Source organism: Buceros rhinoceros, unplaced genomic scaffold (assembly GCF_000710305.1).
Source record: "Buceros rhinoceros silvestris isolate BGI_N320 unplaced genomic scaffold, ASM71030v1 scaffold13248, whole genome shotgun sequence".
NCBI classification, from domain to species: Eukaryota; Metazoa; Chordata; class Aves; order Bucerotiformes; family Bucerotidae; genus Buceros; species Buceros rhinoceros.
Genome location: NW_010425353.1, coordinates 44,514 through 67,990, shown reverse-complemented (window position 1 = coordinate 67,990; position 23,477 = coordinate 44,514). Strand labels below are relative to the sequence as shown.

General features: G+C 40.9%; 1 protein-coding gene across 1 annotated transcript in view; it reads left to right on the top strand.

Moving 5' to 3' along the window:
• The window catches only part of MAP7 (microtubule-associated protein 7), a 96,024-nt gene that overhangs the window by 60,796 nt on the left and 11,751 nt on the right, over nucleotides 1-23,477 (top strand). The window contains exons 4-12 of the mRNA XM_010141135.1: nucleotides 3,710-3,873; nucleotides 4,674-4,785; nucleotides 8,172-8,282; nucleotides 13,555-13,668; nucleotides 17,032-17,156; nucleotides 18,039-18,142; nucleotides 18,549-18,829; nucleotides 20,220-20,403; nucleotides 22,233-22,428. Of these exons, the coding sequence (XP_010139437.1) occupies nucleotides 3,710-3,873; nucleotides 4,674-4,785; nucleotides 8,172-8,282; nucleotides 13,555-13,668; nucleotides 17,032-17,156; nucleotides 18,039-18,142; nucleotides 18,549-18,829; nucleotides 20,220-20,403; nucleotides 22,233-22,428 (1,391 nt within the window). The remainder of the gene's footprint in view (nucleotides 1-3,709; nucleotides 3,874-4,673; nucleotides 4,786-8,171; nucleotides 8,283-13,554; nucleotides 13,669-17,031; nucleotides 17,157-18,038; nucleotides 18,143-18,548; nucleotides 18,830-20,219; nucleotides 20,404-22,232; nucleotides 22,429-23,477) is intronic.

The window sequence follows — 23,477 nt, the reverse complement described above, 5'->3', positions numbered from 1 at the left end:
GAATGCCATTTAACAACTATTTACTGCAGTCTAGCACTAATGAGGAATTATTTGAGGAAAAAGAGGAAGATGGATACCTAGCGTTGAAGTGGGAAAAATTATTAGAAGTATTGTATTGTTCACAGTGCATTATTAGTTAAGTCCTGTTCAAATTTGGTTTTATGAAGTAAAATATTTTACCTGTGTAGGTCTGTAAAGTCAAGCTCTGAGTGTCTCTTCTTCCTTTTGTGTCCTTATGAGTGACAGTCATGATTTCCCAGCCTCACTGTGCCTATTTGGAAGTTCTGTCTTCAGACAGGTGTCAAGAATATAGTAATTGGTTCTGTTGGTGGAGGAGAGTTAATTTGGGGGGAAAACATGTCCTTAGCTAGGATTATGTCAGAGAAACAGGAATGTGCTGTTGCACCAAACAGAAGTGCAGAGATCTTTGAAGATGAGACAAAAACTTTTGAATTTAATGTGTGTGGGATTAGGAAACGACTGAGAGCTTGGGGCAGAGGCTTTCATAAATCTGTGAAATACAGAGAGCCCATGTTAAGTACACTTCCTTTTATGCATAGGGTGGGTTTGAATTAGTCTGGTGTCGTAGTGTGATGCCAACGAGTTGAAATCAGCTTCTCTGCATGTATTGCATTGACCTGCTGTCATTATCTGGCAAATTATCGAGCCCTATCTCACTTCAGGAGAGCTCAGCCAGGCTGTGCTGCTCTGCCCAGCAGTCCTGTTTCTGCCTCAGGCTTCCTCTGGCTTCAGAACCCCCTAAACCCAGGCTGACCAATCTCCACTAGGACCAGCTGCAGCTAAGAGTGTTGGAAGAAAAAAAGCATGGAAGCAACCCGTTTTAACCAGATTGTTTCCCTGGTCTGTCTGATCTCAATCCTGCGAGCAACACCATCAGCATGGGGAGGAGGAGTACAAACTGAGGGCCTAGAGGAGGGCAAACGCTGCTCCTCTTGGTGTCAGCCAGGACTTTGGTTAAAATCATCATGAAACCTCACCAAAATGAGTAAAAGTTAGTGCCATTTTTAAATGTGTGTATTTGGAGTAAGGAATTATAAAGTGGTCCTATCCTGTAATAATAAGGGTTAACTTTCTCTGAAATTTTCATCAAAGATTCAGGAGGAAGGAGTTAACAGTACAGAATTCAAAGATTAATGATGCTCTTTATTCTTTTTCCCATTAAGTGTAAGCACTTTAGAAATGTCTTTTGTCAATGTGTAAGTGATATTAAAGAAAATAAGTATTTAATTTTTTTTTAAAGTAGTTGGTTTAAGTTAACTGGGTTGCTGCTTTTAGAGAACGTTATCCTCGTTTGCTGAAGGAATCAAGACAAATGCGTGTAGAGTAAGTGGGAAGGACAGTGTGGTTCACTGATGTGGCTGCCTATTCTTAGGCTGACCCTATTCTGCAATCCAGCTGTGCAGAAGCTAATAGGAAGAGCAAGATTTTGCAAAAATCAGTCCCTTTCTGGTGACAGGCTGACAGTGGTTCTGCCCAAGGCATTGGCTAGCAAATTTGGGCTGTTAAGCAGAAGATAAAGACAAAAAGAGATGATGGTACCTCAGGGATGACATGTCTTACACATCAGTTGTTCAGCGCGTGACCCAAATTGTCAAAAATTGTGGGCTCGGACTTCCCTGGAGCTGGGCAATGGAAAGATAGCATCATGAGGTGTCACGTAGTTCAGAAGGGCAGGCCATAGTCAGAGTCACCTCTCTGTCCATCCATTCTATTGGTTGAACTATTGGCTCCCGAGAAGGGGCAGTAGATGCATGTTTCTGGTTTACAAATTAGTCTTCATTTGGAACACCAATTTTGCCTTTATTTTATTATGTCATAAGGATTTTAATATAGAAGAAGGAACCTTTGCAGATTTCAGCTGGCCCAGAAGCTGTTTTTTCTGCTATATTCTGCTATTTTCTGCCTTAGCCTGCAGTTTAGGTTTCTCCTTCAAGTCTCTTAACTAAATTAGCAAAGAAAAGTATTTCTATAAGTCTTCTGCTCGCTCTTGCATTAGTATTTCACATTTGAGGGTCACTTCTCACACCTATTGTTAGTAATTATCTAGGCAACTGTACTGTTCCTTGCTGCTGTAATTATTCTAGCTATGTCTTAAATTTTGTACAAACATCTTGCTGAACTCTCACCCATCTTGCCAAGACAGTGTCTTATGGTGGCTTGTGGCTGATGAACAAACATATCTATGCTAGTTTGTACCCCATGGCAAAGCTATACAGGCTGTTGGCTTTTCTCAGCAGTGTGGTCTGATATCTGAACTGGTGGAGAGCTGTTTGCTTAAGGGAGATACTCTACGTATGAAATAATCTGCTCAGGGTAGAGATTTTTCGTGAGATTGCATATGCAAGTACATCAAGTTTAGAGTGCAATCTAAGTTCTTCATTAGGGGAGGTGGGATTTGTTTGAGTAGGCAGGAAAGTGAAGAAAAGCAGTTTGGCAAAGGTGAATCCTTGTGTCATGGGAAGTGACTGTAATGTCTGCTCTGATCACCTCGAGGTGTTTGGATTTTTTGGTTTTGATACGTGGTTGTGTCAAACATCACAGATGTCTCTGCTAAATGAAGGCTGGAGATACTGTTCTAGACAGTAGACTCTCTTTTTTTCTTTTTTCTCCAGATTGAATTAAAAACATCCTGTCTCAGTCTTAGGTGGAGAACTTCCTTGCATTGCTGGCCTTGGAAGTTGAAAGTCTTTTTGACGCTTTGTTGTCCTGGTTCCCTGTGGCTGCTGTGTTATCAATGAGCTCCTTCTGTGTATGGTTTTCTAATGTGGTTCTTGGTGGTGTTTCTCTCACGACCATCAGGTGTGTCTCTTCCTCCACTCCCATGTCTCAGTTCATGAAGATTCAGAGGTATCAAATACCCAGGATTTTTTTTAAAGCAAATAACAGATATTTTAGAACACAAAAATTTCTGGGACCCAAAGCTTTAAAGACAGCAATGGGGAGAGGTCTGGAGTGTCATATGTAAATGGTTTCATGATGTGCACTGCAGTCTGAGCCTGTGTGCCCGATAGTACCTTCATGAAACTTCAGACCCTGATGGGGAGCAAAATGGGGAGTCTTGCGTTGTGCTTTTTGATTGGTCTTGATTAACACTTCTGAAACACGTAGTTTGGAGCTGTGCAGCAGTGGAGTTGTGTGACAGATTAAAGTTCACCTTTAGATGACTTCTTTGGTGAGTAAGTCATTCTCTTCTGGTCAGCTGATGGTCCAGCTAACAGTCCAGCTGCTAGAATTGTCATCCCAGCCACTTCTATCATAAGAGAGCCGTGCTGAGCAGTAAAGGTATGTCGTGGTGACAGTTTCGTCTTTCTTTTTATTATCTTCTTTTTCACGGTAAAAAATTACAGAGAATTATCATGGTTGGTACAACAAAAATGCGTTCATATCCATCTGACTTAAGTATTTAGGTATTTTAAACCAACAAAAAAGTCTTTCTTCCACATAGAAACTATGTACTCAAATAATTTAACTATTTCTGCTGGTAATTCTTAGTAAGTAAATTGCGATGAGGTTAAATGAATGTGTTAACAGGCCACATGATGTTTTAGTATGTGAGGAGAGATTAGGATGTGTATGTTGTCTTAAAATGAGTTCAGAGGTTTTTCCATTTAGCTTGGTTATTCAAGTTGTATTAAAGACTTCATCACGTATAGCTTGTTAATACTTTTATTTCTGATTTTTCTCACAGCTGCAAGAGAATCCATCTGGTTAGAAAGAGAAGAGAGAGCCCGGCAACATTACGAAAAACACCTAGAGGAACGCAGGAAGAAGCTAGAAGAGCAGAGATTAAAGGAAGAGAGAAGGCGAGCTGCTGTAGAGGAGAAGCGAAGACAGAGAATAGAAGAAGATAAGGTAAGAATCAATGTCATGAAGACACTTTTCAGCTTGCTTTTCCTGTAAGATACGATACTATCAAACTTCTTCTTCGAGCTGATGGAAAGAATGCAGCATAAGCCGTAATCAGTACGAGAGCGTGTGAGAGAGGATCACTTACACAGATACTGCTTCTTAAAGTGCTCTTTATGAATCAAATGCAGCTAAGATGGGCATGTCTGAGTTACAGTGTACAGCACTGCACAAACTCTTGCAGAAAAGCACAAATCGAGCCAGTTTTGTATACTTATCTGTTAATTCTTAGCCAGTACAAGGGTAGCTAAATATCAGTTGCCCTAACAAAACCTTTAAGTATGCAACAAAATATGCTCTTGGCTGATTTGTCTCGATTAAGCTGGGCAGTGTCAGCCTGTGTAAATCAGTTCATCCTTGTGGGGTGTTGTGGGGTTTCTTTGTTTGTTTGTTTCCTATCTTTCCCACTGTTCTAGTATTTAGTAGATGGGAAATACAAGGTGGGAAGCAGCCCTGGGGTGTGTTTGTGTAGAAGCTACCATAGCAAGGCCACTGGTTTTTCTCTACAGTTCTGCAGGTCTCAAACGGATTTACCTTTTCAAAATTACAGTTAATATTTTAACTTATTTAAGGTTAATTGCTGCTTAATCCTGTTCTAGCGTGTGTTTTGGTAGGCAGCATATAAGCTTGAACACAGCTCCGAGATGCCTGCTAGGTTCTGTCTGCGTGGAGGGTAGCAGGATTTGATGAGAAGATTCAGTTAAAAACCCAACAGTGTCCAAATGTATTATCCTGTTGTACTTAAGGAACGACATGAAGCTGTTGTACGTCGCACAATTGAAAGAAGCCAGAAGCCAAAACAAAAGCAAAACAGGTGGTCCTGGGGAGGAGCACTACATAACCGCATTAATAACACAGGTAAAGAGGGAGGCTTGGTTTGCCAGCCAGTTTCCCTGCCCTGCCGGTTAACTGGACTATACTTTGCTTCTGTTAAAAGGAAGGATGATTCATTGTACTCTGTTTTAAATTCTTTGCTCTTCATCATCTTATTGCTAGCAATGGCATGTTTCTTACATTCTTATGCAGCAAAAAAACCCTAGGAGAAATCTGAACAAAAGTTAAACCTTGTTCCAGGAGTTGACGAACCTTGCTACAGCTTCTCGCTTCTGCTGCTTTGCTGTTGTTTGTGTGTATACGTGTGGGTGTGCTTGTGCTGTGTAGTCTTGTGATATGAGCTGCTGTGTGCAAATGCTAAATATCATGGCTCAAAAGATAGGTCTGGTGGAAATGACCAAATACTGAGATTAAAACAGACGCAAGGAAGAAAATTTGTTCTCTGTATTGAGCCATCTGTACCTTGGACAGACATTTTGGGAGATAGAAGTCCCTTTTTTCCCCTAGAAAAACTTAAAGATTGGCAAATCAAGTGAATTTTGGCTATATGCCTTTTTTGTCCAATTATCTTCTCTAACTTAATCTGCCAATCGTTGGTGCGTATATGCCCTGATAAATATGACTAGAACCCAAAAAAGAGAACCTGTCTTTCATTTCTTTCACCAGTAAGTGGTACTTACAATTCTCCCTTTCCTACTCTAATGTATGCATTTCAGTGTGTCCAACCTTTCTTCAAAGTTAAGAATGCTCTGAAATTTTGGTTATATATAAGTTCAATAAACAGTTATTTTTTCATAAAAGGTAACTTTTTTGCTTAGCTCTGTATAACTTATTTGATTTTTATTTTCTTTACTGTGAAAAATCATTGTCTTGCATTCTGTCCCTAGGTTATTTTTTTGAATCATCATTCACCTTTCTCGATTTAGCAGGCCTGGAGCACCACTTCAGATCTCTGGGTGGTGCTAGAAAACCCGGTACATAATTGCTGTGGTTTGTTGATTCCTTTACCCATAGCTAGTTCTCAGGAAATGAGATCATCAGTAACTAAACCACCCTCATGTAGTTGCAATGCATGCTTAACATCATGCTGATAGATTAGAACTGTTGTTAGTACCAGATTTTTCATTATTATTTATTTTTACTGTGGAGAGTTCCTACTGGCTGACTCTAAAGATTTGGCACAATTCACTGAAATGAAACATGATGTTCTGTCTACCGGAATTCAAGGACACCCGATTTGAATATTTTGGTCTTTTCTGAAAGCCTTTTGGCAACTACATATACACAGGATTGACAGTTATCTTGCACGTGAATACAGACGTATCACCAGCTGCATTGGCTCATGGATATTTTAATTCTTTTTTTAGAACAAAGAAACCAGCAATCTTCTAGGCAATGGGTTGCATTTGGCTTATTCTACATTTATAGGATTCGTATTGCCAACACCTACGCACAAATCCTCATGCTGAATTTCATCCATTTAAATAATGTTCTTAGACACAAGAGAAACGCTGGCACATCAAACACAAGAGGTGCTTTTTCATGTTATCATTTGTCATCTTCAGAAAGCTGTTTTATACAGGACATCCTTTATGCCAAATGTAGAAACTTTTTGGCTGTACTGATATCCTATATGTTTTCTCAGCTATAGATAAGGTACAGGAGGTCAAAACCCCCATCCCATTCCCACAAATACTGTTTTGACAAAGATCTGTGGCACACGAAGCCTGGATATCCTGTCTCCAGTACTGACACACACAGCACGTACCCACTTCAGTACACCCCAGAGCTCAGCGTGGGATAACCCTGACAGCCTGCAGTGGTCTTGTTCTTAACTATAATGTTTAGATTTCTCCTTTCAAAACTCGTTTCTGAATTTTATCCCCCTTCCAGTAGCCAATTTGATGGTTCTGTAGCCTCACTGAGTCACTCTAACGTACAACAAAGAGAGCCCCAACCAGTTATAACGAATCCTATAGAGTTCATACCTCTGGGGAGAGTAACGGTATTTTTTATGCATTGTGCTTCTATGAAAACTTTTTGTACACAGTGAGTTTACTTTAATCCAGTGGGTTGGAACAGGTAAATACAGTGTGGATGTACTTGTAATAAATAAACAGCTGCAGACAGTATTTCAGCAATGTCCTCTTTAATCTTGTCAGTGTCCTGAGTTTGTGTCTGCTTACAAAATAGTATGTGGATATGTTTTCACACACGCAGAAGATGAATCTGCAGAGCATGTAAGCATATGCTCAAGCCTCGTTGCGTTTCAGCATGGTTGAATGCTTTGCTGAGTAGTGCTGAGGTTCAGTACACGCTAAAACACAAGCAAAAGCAGAACTGACTCTTCCAGCATCTTCCAAATGTCAGATTTCCAGATGGAAGTTTGCAATGAGGGACATGGAGTTGATGCATGGAGCTGCTTTTTTTTTTGTTTTTTTTTTTTCTTTTTTTTTTTTTTTTTTTGAGAGAACATGAAGCATATAGCTGTCCTGTTCAGCTCACTCCTCCTCATCAACCTTCACAAGCCACACACACGTGCACAACGTATGCGATATGTATTCTTGAAATAACCATCACCCCCCCAGTAGTGAGCAGGTGCTGACTCCGCCATGGTTGCGCAGACAAGTAATGTAATACTGCTCTGACACGTTACAGACCCTAAAAGCAAAATAAAACCCTTTAGTGTTATATACCAAGCTTTACAGCTAGTCTTTAGCCTTCCACAGAGACTCGTTTTCTTTATCTGCTAAGCCGTGTGCTGTTTGGGATTGACTAACTGCGACTTCATGTGCAGCAGGTAGAAAATGACTCTGCCATGGGAAATTTAGCACTTGGACATAACTACGGGATTTTTAACTAAGTCTTATAATTCCTTTTGTGCTTGCCCTGCTTCCTTTGAGCACTAGTCTTCCCTTAAGCTTTCAGCATTGTATTGAGTATATGAGATTGACCTTCTGCCTAGTAGTGCCCTGTCGAATGTCACCTGTTACTCAGGTGCTAAGGTTTTTTGGTTTTTTTTTTTACGAATAACCTCACATTTCCAAGGATGTTGGACCTTCCCTGAAGCTTCCTATCATAAGTCACGAGCAAGGTTTTTGCGAGAATATTGAAAGGAATGAGGAAATACCATCCTGTCTACTAGCGCCGGCTTTAGATCCTCCATTAAGTCTTTGGATTGCAACCTGATTGAATGATAAACAGAATATTCTAGACATTTGAAACCTAACCGGTTTTGTGCCCAGTCTTTGAGTCACCTGTACAACGTCTGCTGAGAAGTCCATTCTATTTTAAAGTAATTGTGGTAGAGCAGGAGTGACCTAGTCATGTTTTCCTTCTCCCGCTAGTGAGCTAGGAACTTGCACTACTGCATGTGGGCTGTCAATTAGCATTATCTCCATTTGTTTTAGATCCAGACAGGCGGTCTGTTTCAACAATGAACCTTTCGAAACATGTTGATCCAGTCATTAACAAGCGGCTCTCCTCCTCATCTGCAACATTACTAAATTCTCCAGACAGAGGTACAGTTTCAAAGGAAAAAAAACAAAGGAAAAGCAAGAAAGAATGTTCTATATTGTATTACTTTGCACATAAAACAAGCTTCTGAAGTCATTTTCTGTACTTCATCTAAGTGGGAGTGAAAAGACTTCAAATGTGAAAAGTAAATGGTTGAACATTTTTTCCTGTGAGAAGAAATACATATTTCTTGTTTTTTAAAACAAGAGAACTTACCTAAACAATCTTCCTTTAGCGAACGATGAAAGCAGTGCTTCTGTCAGGTTTTTAGTAAATGAGGTACAACTGTTGAAAGAATACATCGCTCCATAGTGCATGCAATCATGTGTGACCTTTTATTTGCGTTAGGCCATTTTGTCATTATTTTGTTTTTGTTTTCCTTTCTTCTTGAATACCTAAGAACATGTTGCATGAAGCTTTCAAGCAGTAATTTTGTTACCATTTCTGATTATTTTTATTGAGGATGTATGGGTGTTTTTCACATGGTCTGTTTATTCACTTTCCGTGTCCAGTTAATGTTCAAAGATTGCTTTATTTCAGTGTGTGTTTTGGATGTTTACAACTCTGCACAAATGATAAACCATCAAGCTTTTAAAAATTAACATAGCTGAATTGCTGCCTCTGTTCTGAGGATTTATGAGATCAAAGCACGGAGCTTAAAGGAGTTTTATAAAATAACGTCTCTTGTATAACTTGTGCAAAGAGCTTTACAGAAAAGTACTTGGTGGGGATTTTTTGTCCTCTGCTGAGAGCGAGGAGTTCTGTCCCGTTTCAACCCAGATAAATGCATGTTTTCAAAACCAGTGTTTTAGAATGGAGTTTTGGTTGTGTTGCAAAACCAGTTGGTAGGTGTAATTATCTGTGTGTCTTAACTAAGTGCCATGTTTCATGTGCATGCTCCAATGTGTGTATCTGGTTGATTTGATGAGCCACGTTAATCCCAGTGGGCTACCTTAGTTGTAGAGTCTGGTAACTTCCAAAAAATACAGCATTATCTGAGGAAATAACTTATTCCAAAACTCATAATTTTTTTTTTCTCTAAATGTTGAAATCCAGGCAGTTTTAATTTTATTAGCCTTCTTCTTCCAGGTGTATATATTTTTTTTCTGGATGGTTGTTATTCTTTGCCAGAGGATGCTTCTTTGAGGAAGGATCTTGGTGGGTGGGGACAGCAGCAGGCATTAAATATGAAGGATAATCTCTTATGGACTGTAATTCATGGTGTTACAGCTTCTACCACCTGTTTCAAATTCAGGACAAGTCAGACTGAATAGTAGGACAACGAGTTGTGGGAAGAGAGAAGGAATATGGACATGATGGGTGTATGTCAAAAACTTGAAATGTTAAGGCATTATTTGCTTGGCATTTTCATTAAAACAGCACGGAACTGTTCAGAAGCCTCCGACATCTTGCACAGCCCCCAAGACAGAAAGCAAATTCAAATGCTATGAATGCCCCCTTTCTTGTGCAAAGTTATACACCTAAATCTAGCTGAGCATGTGCCTGGAGAAGAGCCACTGTTCTCTCCAGTGGCCTCAACATCTTAAGGCAAATGTTTAAAGGAAGGCTCTGTCTGCTCCCCATTTCTCCTTCCCGAGGGCACCCTTTGTCTGTAAGGCAACTCCTACCTGCAACACAGCGAGCTGGAGGTGAGGATGATAAGCTTACCCTAAGTGGCTTATAGCTATCATCAAGAACACGTCTTCTGTTAAGCAGCACCTTTTTTACTGTTTGAAGGACAGGAAATTTTGGGGGGGCACAGCAAAAAATGAAAGTTTTCATTAACTAACTGCCCAAAAGACTGGTTAATTCCTTTTCAAGTACAGAGTGGCTATACAGCTCTTTATCACGATTTTACAGTCGGGCAGCTGGAACAATCTTCTTGTGCTTTTCTGTGCAGGTCTGAGTACTTGAACCTGTATCAAAACGTGAATACACATATTGAAGTGGAGAAAGCTGACCAACAAATGTTGGTAATTGTGCTCTTTAAGAAAAGCTTAGCAGGTGGATAATACTTCATATACGAGTTACACACTCGCTTAGTTTTGAAAAGCAAAACTTGCACCGTAGTTGTGTTCCTCCTCCTCTCTGCAGTGCTTTTTTCTTTGAACCGGTGGTGGTTTTGATCACTGCATCGCCTTCGTATGTCACATTTCTAGAAGAAATTCAGGGACCCCAGTAGCGTTTCCTGTCAAGAGAGAATCCAAGCACAGAGTAGTTTCTCCCTATCTACTCCTCACTATGTTTGTGGCTCTGTATGAGCAAACACCATGTTATCAGTGAGTCTCCTTTGTGGTGCTTGTCAGGAGGCCTCCCATCTGTTCACAGAACTGATCAGACGCTGCTGTTCGCTTACTCAGAATTTATTCTGCTGCTGCTAAGACAACTTTTCAGTGTTCAGTTTATGTATCCTGAAGACAAATAGAGATGATCGAATCCATTCACCGTTGCCAGCCCCGGGGACTTTGTGTGTGTTTCAGTTGCAAGTTAGATGTTTAATCTGTTTAAACTATCCTGCTTGTAGTTGTGGGTAGGCGTACTTGTGTGCATCAGCAGCCCTAGCATGAATATGCTTCCTGTGTGGAAACAAGGAGCAAAACAGCCCTAAAAGTGATTGCTTAACACAGCATGAGGACAGAAAATATCTTTTCCCTCTGTCTGAGATGGTTTGAAGGACTAGATCTTGAAAACATCACCCTAAGGTGTTAACAACAAAAAGAGCAAGAAAAAAACCCTTGACCTCATTGTCTTAAAGTTGGTCTTATTATTTTGGGATGCTCTTTGTTTTGTATTCAACCTGCTTCAGTGTTAATTGGACATCAAACTCACGTTGTTCGATGCATTTAGGTGTTAAAGCTCTTATACTTGGAACTCGGTCGGCAACAGTTTATTTGGCATTCTAGGTTAATGGTGTTGCTAATGACTGTTAGAATATGTATTGGAAGTGTCAAAGATGATGCTTTCAGGGAGCTGCGCATTTGGAAAATTCTGTATGTGATAACCTTGATCCACAAAGCAAAAGTGGATTTAAATGACCTCTGATGTAAACACTGATTAGAGATTATAGAGACCACTCCAAGTTCCTGGCTAAAACTATTTTGATGCCTCTGAATCAGGCCCATTGCTTATATGGAGAAGAGAGTTTTTGTTGGTGTCTCTTAGCTCCCTGTTCAATGCATATCAGCTAGCTCGCTCCCAAAACTGCTGTTAGTTGGATGCTGTGGGCACACGATTGCTTCCAGCAGGTGATGTGGCCCCCTGTGTTAGGGACAAAACGAAAAGAGAATGAAACCTTAGGGCAAGTGATATGGGATACGAGAGACATGGTGATCTGGTGTTCTAAGTCATCAGGGTCTTCCCTGCCTTCTCTTGAGTTTACTTCATCTCTGGAGCCTCACGTGAAAGGTCTGTGGGTGGCCCGCTGGGCCATAGTACGTTATGAGACATTTACTTACCGACTGTTTGCAGCTGTACCGATGGACAAGAAATTGATAGGATACACAGTACTGATTTATTGGCCTAAAATTTCAGGGATTGCTTTCTGAAGTTGTATGATCTTTGTATTAAACTGCAGTAGAAGAGTTTCTCCAGACTCATCCTTACTCATGCTTGTGAGCCTCACCTAGTAAAGCCTGAGACCACAAAAAAGAATCTGTTGTCTGACAAGAGTGGCTTTAAACAGTGGTCGCACTGCACATGGTGCTGGGAGAAGAAAGGAAGCAAAGATTTTACCATTATAGCTTCCCGTTTAATGGTAGTGCTGAGATTTTTCTTCATTGTTAAATTACAACCTTAATGATAATGTGTGTGCTGTAATGGAGGTCTCTGTAGGGTATTCTGTTTCTCTGTATAATCTGTACCAGTGCTCAACAGAACCATTAATCACAAAGAGCTCTGGCAGCAGTGCACTGTGTAAGGACATTTATCCAGAGACACTGCCCTGTGTGAGTCCTATGTTCCTATAGTAATAACGAGTCAGCAGAATTTAGGGGAGCAATTTGAGAAGTGAAAAACAGCACTGAGGGCAGATTAGGCAATTATATTTTCATAGGATGAGATTGAGACTGGCTCCTCTTTTCATGGGGCTCAGTGTGGAGTAGATTAAAGACAGATTCAGGATTTATGGCTATTAGAAGTGATGGATCTCTACCTTTAAAAAAGCAAATTAATCTCAAGTTTATTGCAGCTGGTCACTTCCATCAGTGTTTTAGAGACTGAGCCTCGTAAATTCAAGCTGCAGTTGTGTTGCTGTAAACACCAAACTAAGGCCAATGAATGCTGAAATGAATGCAGACCTGTTTTCACTTGCAACATCCAGATTATTGCTATGGTGTAAGATTATTCTAATGAACTACTGTGGGAACTAGATGAATGTTTTGTGATGCTCATTTTAATACAATTTGTTTCATCACAGTATCAAAGAAACATCTACTTCACCGTGTTCAATGTTTAAATAGTATTTTTTTTTTAAGTAAAGAAATATTACAGGGCAAAAGGAGCATATTGAGGAACTATCAATAATGGGAAAAGCAGGATGAAGGAGCGATTGCGTCCCGGGTCACTGTGTAGTGTGTTTTGAAAACACACTATCAATGCAAAAAGTTGGCTCTTGTTACTGTTTTAAAACAAAAATTATCATTAGCAGGGTTTTTCAAATGAGAATTAATGATCAAATGCATTTACTGTATTCTGTGGGTTCATGCATAAGTGAGACAACTGCAGCTGCTGAATTTGGTATTTGCAGTTGAAGCACACAATATACTTTTGTGATGCTTTGTCGCAATTCTCTGTATAACAGTAAGCAACCTTTGGTTTTTCCTAACTAGGGCTGGCAGACTTTGGAAGGTGTTTTAGCGATTGGCCTTTTTTTGTAACTAGAAGACAATATATCTTATAAGAGTTGGGGACACAAACATCTCCATCAAAAACTATATTTAGGAGTGACAACCGCTCTCCTAGTACAGAAGTTATCCTGTCATTCCCATGAGGAATATGGGATATCTGCAAATTATCAGTATTAATTTGATAATGATTTGGCATAGTGCCGCAGACAGTAACACAATTAAATGTTCAGATAGGTGTGTTCCTATAGGAATTCCTCTACTAAAATGGAATGAGAGTAAAATGCAAAACACTGAATGATTGTATGCTTTTGATCTCTGAAAAGCAGTTGCAGTATTTTCATGGTATGCAGTAGTGAGGAGATAACCACATGTTGCAGAAGTGTTATTCGTGAAGCGTTTGATCTAACATCTTGCTTGTACGGTGCACATTCAGCTCGCCGCCTACAGCTCAGTCCATGGGAGAGCAGCATCGTTAACAGGCTCCTGACGCCCACGCACTCATTCCTGGCTCGGAGTAAAAGCACAGCTGCGTTGTCTGGAGATGCAGGTAAGCCTGTACGAACAGAGGCTTCATGTCTCAGCCGCTTATTTTTCCAGATTCCCTGTGGAATGTTGTAAAGTTATTGATCTAATTATGAGTGTGTGGTAGCATCCCAGAATGAGCTTGAATGTCCGTGTCTATGTTGCGTGACAGCACAAAAGCTTGTTCGTACAGTTGATTGCTGTGCTTCTCGCTCTTTCTCCCGCCACCTCTTTCTTAATTTCATTTGCCTCTTCCTCGATGCAATAAAGGAATACAATACACGCAGGGCAACAACGTCACGCTATCTTTGGCTGCTTGAGGAAATGAGCACAGGGTTGTAAAGAGCTGATTCAGTGCACCCAGTGCTAAGGCTGAGAGCTTCTTGCTGCAAAGAATAGTTTCACTCTCTGCCAGGGCGCTTCGTGCATGGAAGAACTTAGACTTGCAGAACGACAGGCCCTGGTTGCAGTGGATTTAACACGTCCATGCATTAATGCATCATGACATTAAATATGCAGGTTTAGTGAGGTTATGATAATTGTAAAGGTCTCTGCCAGCCCCAGAACAGCTCTGATACACTTACTGAGGGGAAAATTAACATGCAGAAATACCAGAAGTATTTCTAGGTGGTAGCTTAAAGCCCAGGCAAAACTGTATTCTAAAGACAACCAGGGCATACTTGCTTATCATCTGTGTTAGGCAGGTGACAGCTGCCTCATCTTTTATGTTTTATGATCAGGCACTGGGGGCTTTACCGTCACAATAGCCTATTGCTGCACATGCTGAATGTTTAAGTCAAGGCAGGTCTTTCCTGTCTGATATAGACAGGATTTTCATTCTAATTAAAGAAAGTAGAAGGTAAGAAGGAATAGAGATCTGCTAAGATTACTTTTAAAGAAGCTTTCACTTAAGAACTCTTATAACTAATTAGACTGCAGTGCATTTCCACAGGAGTAGCTCTGTAGGAGCAAAAAAGTGGATGATACTCTGCAAACAGCGGAATTACCAAGTACAGAATTCCTTTTCACTCTTCACAAACAACAGCTTGTAAAATGAATACTTAATGCCACCTGCCAAGCAGGATATTGGAAATTAAGTTCTTCATTAGGGGTTAGGTGAGAAAGCAGTGTCTTAACTCTGTAAATTGTTCCTTCACTGGTGCAAAAGCGAAGACTTTTCTGTGACTGCTGTTGTTTATACTGCGCAATAAGCTCTAAGCTGACTGGAAATTGAGAAAGATTGCATTGATTTGTCAGTCATCAGTCTGAGGTAATTCCCTGAAATGCCTTCTCTGTGCTACCTGTTGCTGTACCACCCAGAAGAATAATCCATCTGCTCATTGTTTTCCAGGAGTTACTCTCTCGGGGCAGTAACTGCGGGCCCTTCCTGCAGGCTGCTGCCTGGAGAGTGATGCTCTGGTGGTGGGAATAGCTCAGCCCAGCCAGGCATTAGGCCCTAGAAATCTACCCTCCCCTTTGGCTGCAAAGATGAATTACAATGAAAAAAAAGAATCAAAATCAAAAGAAATATGGATTCATGTCCTTAAATTTTCAGTGAGCTGTTAGGGTCACCCAGCATAAGGGTGCATCTGGATAACCCTCCAAAACCAACGTGTGTTTTAAATAACTCTCCGAAAGCTGCTCTGAACAGACGCAATCCTGTTGGCACAGGGTTCACTGGGAGCACTTCCTTGTTTGGCAACGTCACAAATGAAAATGAACTGCTTGTCTTTTAATACTTATGATGTCATCCTTGGAGGTAACCTCAGATAGTCAGCATGCAGCAAGAGAATTGATTCACAGAGGGTGGGAACTGCATACATTATAAGCTGTGTAAAACATACGTTGTGCCATTGCTTCCTATCTGGTTTAGATACAGTCAACCAAAAAAAAAAAAAAAATCAAAAAAACCCACCTATTTTCTTGGTGTTCTGATTTTTCTTTACTTAAGTCAGTCATTTTATAATACCTCATTAAACATAAGTGCCTACAATGGATAAGGCAAGCGAGAGTGCCACTGCTGTACCGCTTACATGAGACTCTTTATTCATAAGGTTAATCTCTCAGTGCAGTAGAATTTGCAGCGTTAGTACTGTTAAGTCTATGAACTCTTCCTGTAACGGCAGCTGTACTGTTTTAAGACAGGAAGAATTAACTGTATGTGGAACTGTGTTCTTTCAAGTGTGCTCAAAGAGGGATCTACAGGCAAGAAATGCTGGGGGTTTTAACAACGAGACTGAGGATGTGGTTCTCGATTACTTTTTAAAATTTATTTTAACCAAATAGAAGCTCTACTTTTCCTTCAAGTAACATTCTGAATAATTATTATGCTAAGAGTATATCAAATGACCAGGGAAGACAAGCAGGAGCAGACAAATAAAACTCTGCAGTAATAACATGGTTTTCCCCAGTTGTCATATTCAGTTAAATCAAGAGAAAGTCCAAGAATACTTTGCTGCAAGAAGTTCCCTATGACACATTTTGGAGCGTTACCATTCTCTCTGAATGTGTAGCCGGAACGCTGTATATCTCATAACCTGCCATTGCAGGAGATCTTTTGGGAAGAGGCTTTGTCCTTCTGCAAACCAGTGAAAACTGACGTCCTGGTTACTGAAACAAATATTAATTTCCAAGTTGGTTTGTTGTTGTTAGCTCGCTTTTTGTAATGTGTAAAATAGTTTGCTGTTGAGAATGTACCTGAGTCAGCTGTTATTCTAGCGCTATCAGGAAAGATTAAAAGTTCTTAGGTGGATGGGCTTCCGCTGTTCCTAACGGAGGTGTTTTTAAAAACACATCACTTGCTAAAAATTGTAGCTAGCGATGTCATTGATTTCCTAGGTGAAACTGGTTTTTATTGTTAATGTGTTTTGATCTTTGTGTGTATGTCTCCTTTCACTTTTCTTCACTTCCAAGACCAATTAATAGGCATTCTGATTGTAGTTTCTCTTCTGTTTCAAATGTAATTGAAACTCGTGTCAACACGTATGCCAAGCTAGTCAGTCAGACCAGTCATTGTGTCCACTTCTTCAGAAGCAGCAGTTGTGTAAAAACTTCACAGGAGGACGTCGTTACTTTCTACTACCCAGTTATGTGGCATACTTCTTAACTTATTTAAAAGAAACTACTGGTTTACAAACGGAAAAGTACACGAGTGCCTATTGAAATTGTGTCTTTACTATATGTGTGGCCAAGCTAATGTATCAAATGTTCTGACTTGAAAATTAGTCACTCCTCTGTGCATTAATACCTTCTCTCTTTTCTGTCTTTCTCGGTTGTTTCTGTTCCTGCTGGCTTTCTTCTGTCACTTCTCCAATGCTGCTCTGTAATTAAAATTAATAAATAACAAAACCAACCAACACCGTAGTTATCCCCATTTGTCCCCGTTCAGCATCTTGCAGCCCCATCAGTCCTCTGTCCTACAAGGCCTTGAACTGTAGGAATCCAGGAGACCGAGCAAAACTTTATGCTTCTACTGATGCCGTTGGACGTAGGAGAACAACCCATCTTGCAGGGGTAAGCATGCCAGCTGTACCTAAGCTAGTGTCTTGTGCCACAAGCACCTGATTGCATTGCTTGTGAGGACAGGAATAGTTGCAAGTTGACTGAGACTGATCCTCCCTCCAATTTGTTCTGTAGTTCACAGGATTTTAATCAGTGAAATATGGAGGAAGTATATAGATGCCTAAATTTTGATATATTCCTGTAAACCAGTAGTTCTATTAATACAAACCAGAGCTATAACAGAAATATTTTAAAAAATAAAATCCTAAGATGAAAAATAAAGAAGGAAAAAGAGGAAATCACTAACATGTATAAGAATAGATAGCAAAGAAAAATTTTAAAAAAGGATATGCTGTGAAATCATCCAAGAGAAGAAGAATAGGATAACTGTTGTACCACATCTGAGGGCTTTGGGGGCTTCTGTGGTGATTGCATATAATCATGAAAGACAAAAGCTTGTGCTATATAGGGACTGTGACTAAGTGTGAGCCTGGGCGAGGAGGGGGAGGGCGTGTTTTGCTCTCTCTTCAAATGACATCCTTGGTTTGGTGGAGTAGTGGAAGGTACTCTGTGGCAATCAGCAAAGATCAAACCTTAAAAGGTAATCTTTTGCCTGTGTGAGAATGAGCCTCTGTACAGTACCCCATTACATCTGAGGAGAGCAGAGAATGTGATTAAGAAGGATTCTTGTTGTCAAATGAATATTTACTGACAAAGATGGTGCCGGATTACAGGGGCTGTGTTAGTGAACTTGTTAAACAGGCTGTAGAAACTACTGACGCGGCACGGTTTTTTCTGAGTCCCCCAACTCCTCATCCTTAACTGAGCTTGCTTCGCTTTCTTTAGCCCTGTGAACTCTGGCTTGACTTTGTCTTTTTGTTTGATGAACTATAGGCTGACAGAAGAGAAAAGGAGAGAGACCATTTGTCAGCCAGCTTTAAAGGAGGTCATTTTTCTTCCAACCCCAAAGCCAGATCACCAGCTCCCTCTCCAGTTTGGTAAGCCAAGTACACGCTTAGCTGGAGGTTGAGCTATAGGCAGCTGTGCTTGTTCTACTAATTAAATGTGAAGCATTGGAAACTTACTTGGTGATGTAGCTATTTTCTCTCTGCAACAAAGGAAAGACAGTCTTGCTTTTAGAAAAACATTACTACTGCTTTGAGGAAGGGGAAGGAGGAAGATAACTGGTTTCTTTCCTCTTGGCCGGGCTTAGTGCTCACACATCTGGAGAGCTGCAAAGAGAAGCATTTTGCGTGGAAGCTAATCGGTTGCTCCAGCAGTCCTGCTTGATAGAGAAATAGAGAACTTGGCTTATTTTTAGCTATCGTAGTTGTAGAAGTGATACATGTAGGTGGTGTCCAGCAGGGCATGTCTGATAGTGATTGTCACTCTTTGGTTACACAGGCATGCGTCAAAGTCTTTGCCTTTTTTGCCTGGCACACCCAAACAGATAACCTCCCCACCTGGTTCCTCCAAAGTTTCCTCTGCTCAGGCACGTCCTCCTTCTCCTGGCAACATCCGGCCAGTCAAAAAAGAGGTAAAACCAGAGAGTGAGAAGAAAAGACCAGAAAAGGAGGCTGAAAAGGCCACTGAGGAGAGGACAGAAGAGAGTAAAGGAACTTCAGCTGATGCTGGAGAATCTGTGAGTCAGGAAGAGCACACTGTCCAGGCAGAGCTCACTCAAGGTAAGGAGAGATCCTCCTTTAGTTAAGGAATGTCTGAGAATCTCTTGTGTTCCCTTTCTCTGAAACAAGGTAGCTTTCAGTAGTTTCCTATCAACTGTTAATCTAAATCTTTCAGAATGTTCTTGCAGATGTATGTTCCTTATGAGGAAAGTATAAACAGGTTGAAGCCCCCCTGCTTGTTACAGTCGAAACAACACACAGGCCTGCCTTGCACAGCGTGGCTTCACAGCCCTCTTCTCTGCCCTTTTGGATGGGAATTTTGTCCCTCACATCACGACACAGCTTCTTTTCAAACTGTTAAAGTAGAATAATAATGACCTGGAGACTAATGGTACAGGAAACCAACACATCATGTAGTGTGAGCAGTGAGAATGCCCAGCTCTGCTAGACACTCATAGTGATAATATTACCAGCTTACCTACAACCTGGGAAAATACCACATCATGGGAGAGACGAGCAGGATAAAGTGGAAGGCAGAGGAGAGCCCAGGGGAAGAGGAAAGAGGAATAGGCAGAATTCTTCATGGAAAACAAGTTATTTAAATAAATAAATATTGCCCAACAAACAAAAATCTCCCACACCAATCCTGAAAAGTGGCAAGGCAGAAAAGAATGTACACACAAAATAAAGTAATGATCATAAAGCGCAGGAACAGCAAAATGAAAAACGTAGGTTTGTTCTAGCAGACATCTTAGTCCGTGGTAAATATGGCATAAACTGTCTCGCAGATGGGATAGAATGGCTACTGTGTCCTCTGGGGTTCCCAGGATGGAGTACTTAGGGCTCTGAACTTAAAATTCATAGATTCCCCTGTGATTGTCCTTCAGAAAACATTTGTAAGTATTAATAATCCTGCATTTAACTGCAAGATGTGTAATTGGGGGTGGTTCTGCGAGAAGACCTGATGTGAATTGACTTATTTTGTTCTAATAAGTTGTGTTATAGTAGTTCCAGCCTGATACCCAGGTCCTACCACCCAAGGTGCAAGCCCACAAAAAGCTAGAGATTTACAATAGTAAGTGTATGCATCTGTTGGCCACAGACATGTGAAGAAGATATGGGATAATTGCCATGTTAGCGTGGGTTTTCACTGCTCTTCTGATAACCTCCCACCTGCTTCCTTTTAAGGAGAAAGCTTCCTTTTAAAAGGATTTCAGGGATACCACTGAGATAACTTTGCAACTGTTTACAAGTTGTATTTCCCCAGTAAAAGGTGCAGACCAGAGAAACACGGTGATGTTTGTTTGATGGTTTAGCTCAGGAGGAAGAGAGGCTCAACTTCTTTGCAGAGTCAGCCAGTATTTGAGTTGGTGACAAGGACAGTTAGTATGGAAACAGGCTATGTGTGATAAAGATACTCAAGTTTCCCTTTCCTTCCCTTACGTTTCAGCGGCCAGCCCATCCCTACCTCCTGCTCCACCAGACCTTTCTCCCACCCCAGCCCCCACAAAGACCTCTGCAGGTACAACTGACCCTGAAGAAGCAACGAGGCTGCTGACTGAGAAGAGGCGCCTTGCCCGTGAGCAGCGGGAGCGGGAGGAGCAAGAAAGGAGGGAGAGAGAAGAGCTTGAAAGGTGATTCTAGACCTCTGCAATGAAGACATGCTCGTAGCAGCTTCTCATGTATATTCTGTTACATCGTGATATATGAAGCACAGTGCTGAAGTGCACAAGTTCCTCCCTGAAAACCAACGTCCCTCTTGGGGTTTTTCATGGATGCAATATATAACTAAGCAGATCTTAAGGTTAAAACTTGTCCCAAACAGTGCTTTGAAACAGGACAGTAGAAGAGCGCAGATCCTTTCTGTGGTGATTCATTGTTTCCTCAGAGATTAACAAAGCTACGCTTTTTTATTTCAGCTAGAGAACTCTGCACAGCTGTTTTCAGCTTGGTGACTGGCACAATGTCTCTTACGTTGAATTGTGAGATCTCTGCCGTGGGTAGCGTTTGTGGGTCCAACAGCCGTGACTTAAAGCGCTTTGTTTTGTCATTGAAAGTCAAGGCCCCCAACAGTTTTGGAGGATAATAGATGTTGCATCTTATTTACTACTAGCAAATGAGTAGCCCATCTGGATCCTCATGACTGTGACTGTAACACAAGTTAAGCACTCTTTAGAGGGGCGTCGTGCCTCTAGAATTGGTGGGAGTTCTTTGCCGAACGTTGCTGAACATAGGAAGAAGTTAGAGCCAGTTAAAACAGCCTGGCTTTCCAAAAGGCTCACACCACGGTCCCTTTCAAAAAGGGTCTTAAAGAAAACAAGCCACTGTGGCATAAGAGTAAGATGGTGAATAAATACTAAGACTGAAAGATCAAAAACAAAAGGTAAAAAATAATCAACTTTCACAGTTAAAGGAGATTTTGGTCTCTGTACAGTGCTTTCATAAATGAGCTTGAAAGAAGTTGTGGTCAGCAAGGTAATGCTCGTCTTCCATGACATAAAGCAGCTGGGAAGAGTTTCAGACACACCCTATATGGCTGAGATACAAAATGGAGCTGAAGTGCCATATTGCTAAGCATAAAGGAAGGTGTATAAGGAAATAATCCGAACTCAGCTCATGTGGCAGTGGTGGTTTCTGGGCTAATTATTTCTGAGAGAAGAGATCTCGTTTGGGGTTGAGTATATGAAAGTATCAGGTCATCAAATTGAACAAACTGTTACGAGTTACTAGAAAAAGAGAACAAAAGGAAAACATCATTCTGAACTATCCAAGGAAAATCCACATCTTGAGCATTGAATTTTATATTTTTTGAGATAGTAAAAGTAGGAAAATAAGGGCAGACATCAAGGAAGGTCTCAAGTACAGAACAGCTCCCATTCGAAAATCTGCTAAACAGGTGAGGATTCCTCAGCTGGGAAGGCCCTCTGCCCCCTACTTCTGAGCGGCGATATGGTAAGGTACAAAGCTCTAAATAATGTGGGTAACATCAAAAGTGAAAGGGAAAAGTTACTCACTCCCATAATACAAGGATGAGGGGCATTGAGTGAGGTTAGGAGGTAACATTCAAAAATCAGCAGAACTAGATGCTTTTTCAAATGCAGGAGTCATTGCTGCAAGATAAGATGGGTACCAAAAATGTAAATTATTTCAAAATACGATTAAATGAAATTACAGGAAGAAGTGTTTTTGCAAGATGTACTAAAGACAGTGAGACTGTTTCTGGTTCAGAAAATACGTGAGTCATAGATCAGGCATTTGCTGGAGAAGGATTCGTATTGCCTTGCAAAGTTTTTTCTGTGGTCCACAGGGCTTCACCTGTGGCCCCTGCTGGAAGCAGAACGGTCAACTTAGGAGTGAGACAGCTTTATCCAGCTGTTCTGCAGTGCTGGTGTCTTGGGTCAGGAATCTGGCGGTTTCCCTCCTTTTTTTCCTCATTTTTCTTATGCTTGTTTCACGATTGCAGGCAGAAAAAGGAGGAGCTGTCGCAGAGGATAGCTGAAGAAAGAGCTCGCCGGGAAGAGGAAGAAGCTCGCAGACAAGAAGCAGAGAAAAAACGGAAGGCTGCAGAGGAGGAGCGGGAAAAGGAAGAACGGCTGCGCCGACAGGCAGAAGAGAGAGAACAGAAGGAGAAAGAAGAGCTGGAGCGCATTCAGAAACAAGTATGCTCCTGTGATGGAATTTTTGCCAGCTTGGCTGGCAGTGAAGTGGATGGAGCAACACCTCTTATGCAGCACCTAGATGAGAGGGATGTCTGAAATTGAGTGCTATGTACAAAGTGAATAGGGGCGGGGCAGAGTTCATCCCCTGTTGTGGTTCATAGAGAAAGATGTTTCTTCTTGACAAAAACGTGGTAGTGAGCCAGGGGGGTTTGTTTGGGTTTCCTCTTTACCTGTAGAATTTATTTATTTATTTAGAACGAATTCTTTCCTATCCCTGATAAATCGTGATGGAATAATCAATAGAGTGGTATTGGAAGATTCTAATGAATGGTGTTATACCAGGGAACTCTGGCCTCACAGAAAGTCTGGATGCCACAGTAACTGACTGACTGGTCAGCGTGTTGGAGACAGAGCACTGCTCCGTTCTAACCCCACGCCAAGTATTTCTTTTGTGTGGGGCAATGGGAAGGGAAGGTTTTGATCACTTTAATCAAGCCAAGGAGAATCTTTACCTGGTGCAGTCTTCCTGAAATCAGAGCAGCTTCTTAAAAGAAGTCAAAATATAGTTTTTCAAGTGCTGTCATATATGATGGGAGTAACATTGGTTTGCTCTCTTTAGGAGGGGCTGCGGTAAGCATTTTGGATAGCATTCTTCTCATATGTGCCCCTAGTTTTTGTATGACCTTTCTTGCCCACAAAATTCAGCACTTCAGTCTGCCTCACAGCCATTAGTTTTTTCTTATGATATATAATTAAGTGTGTCCTTTTGAAAATAAATATTTAGAGGATCATATTAGTGATATACATATAGTGGATATAGCGTTGCACCTGCAGGGTTTTTTTTTTTCAGATGTTTGCTGCTTTCTCTGAAATGCTAAATTGAGGTACATTCCCAGTTTAGCACTTGGAGATAACACATGGCCAAGTTTTTTTTTGATGTTACAGCTGTAATAAGCAATCTGCTGTAGTAGTTCCATCATGCAACTGTCAGAGAGCAAGACCTCGCTACAGTATATTCCAGACAAGTTTTACGTTTAATTTAAAAAAGC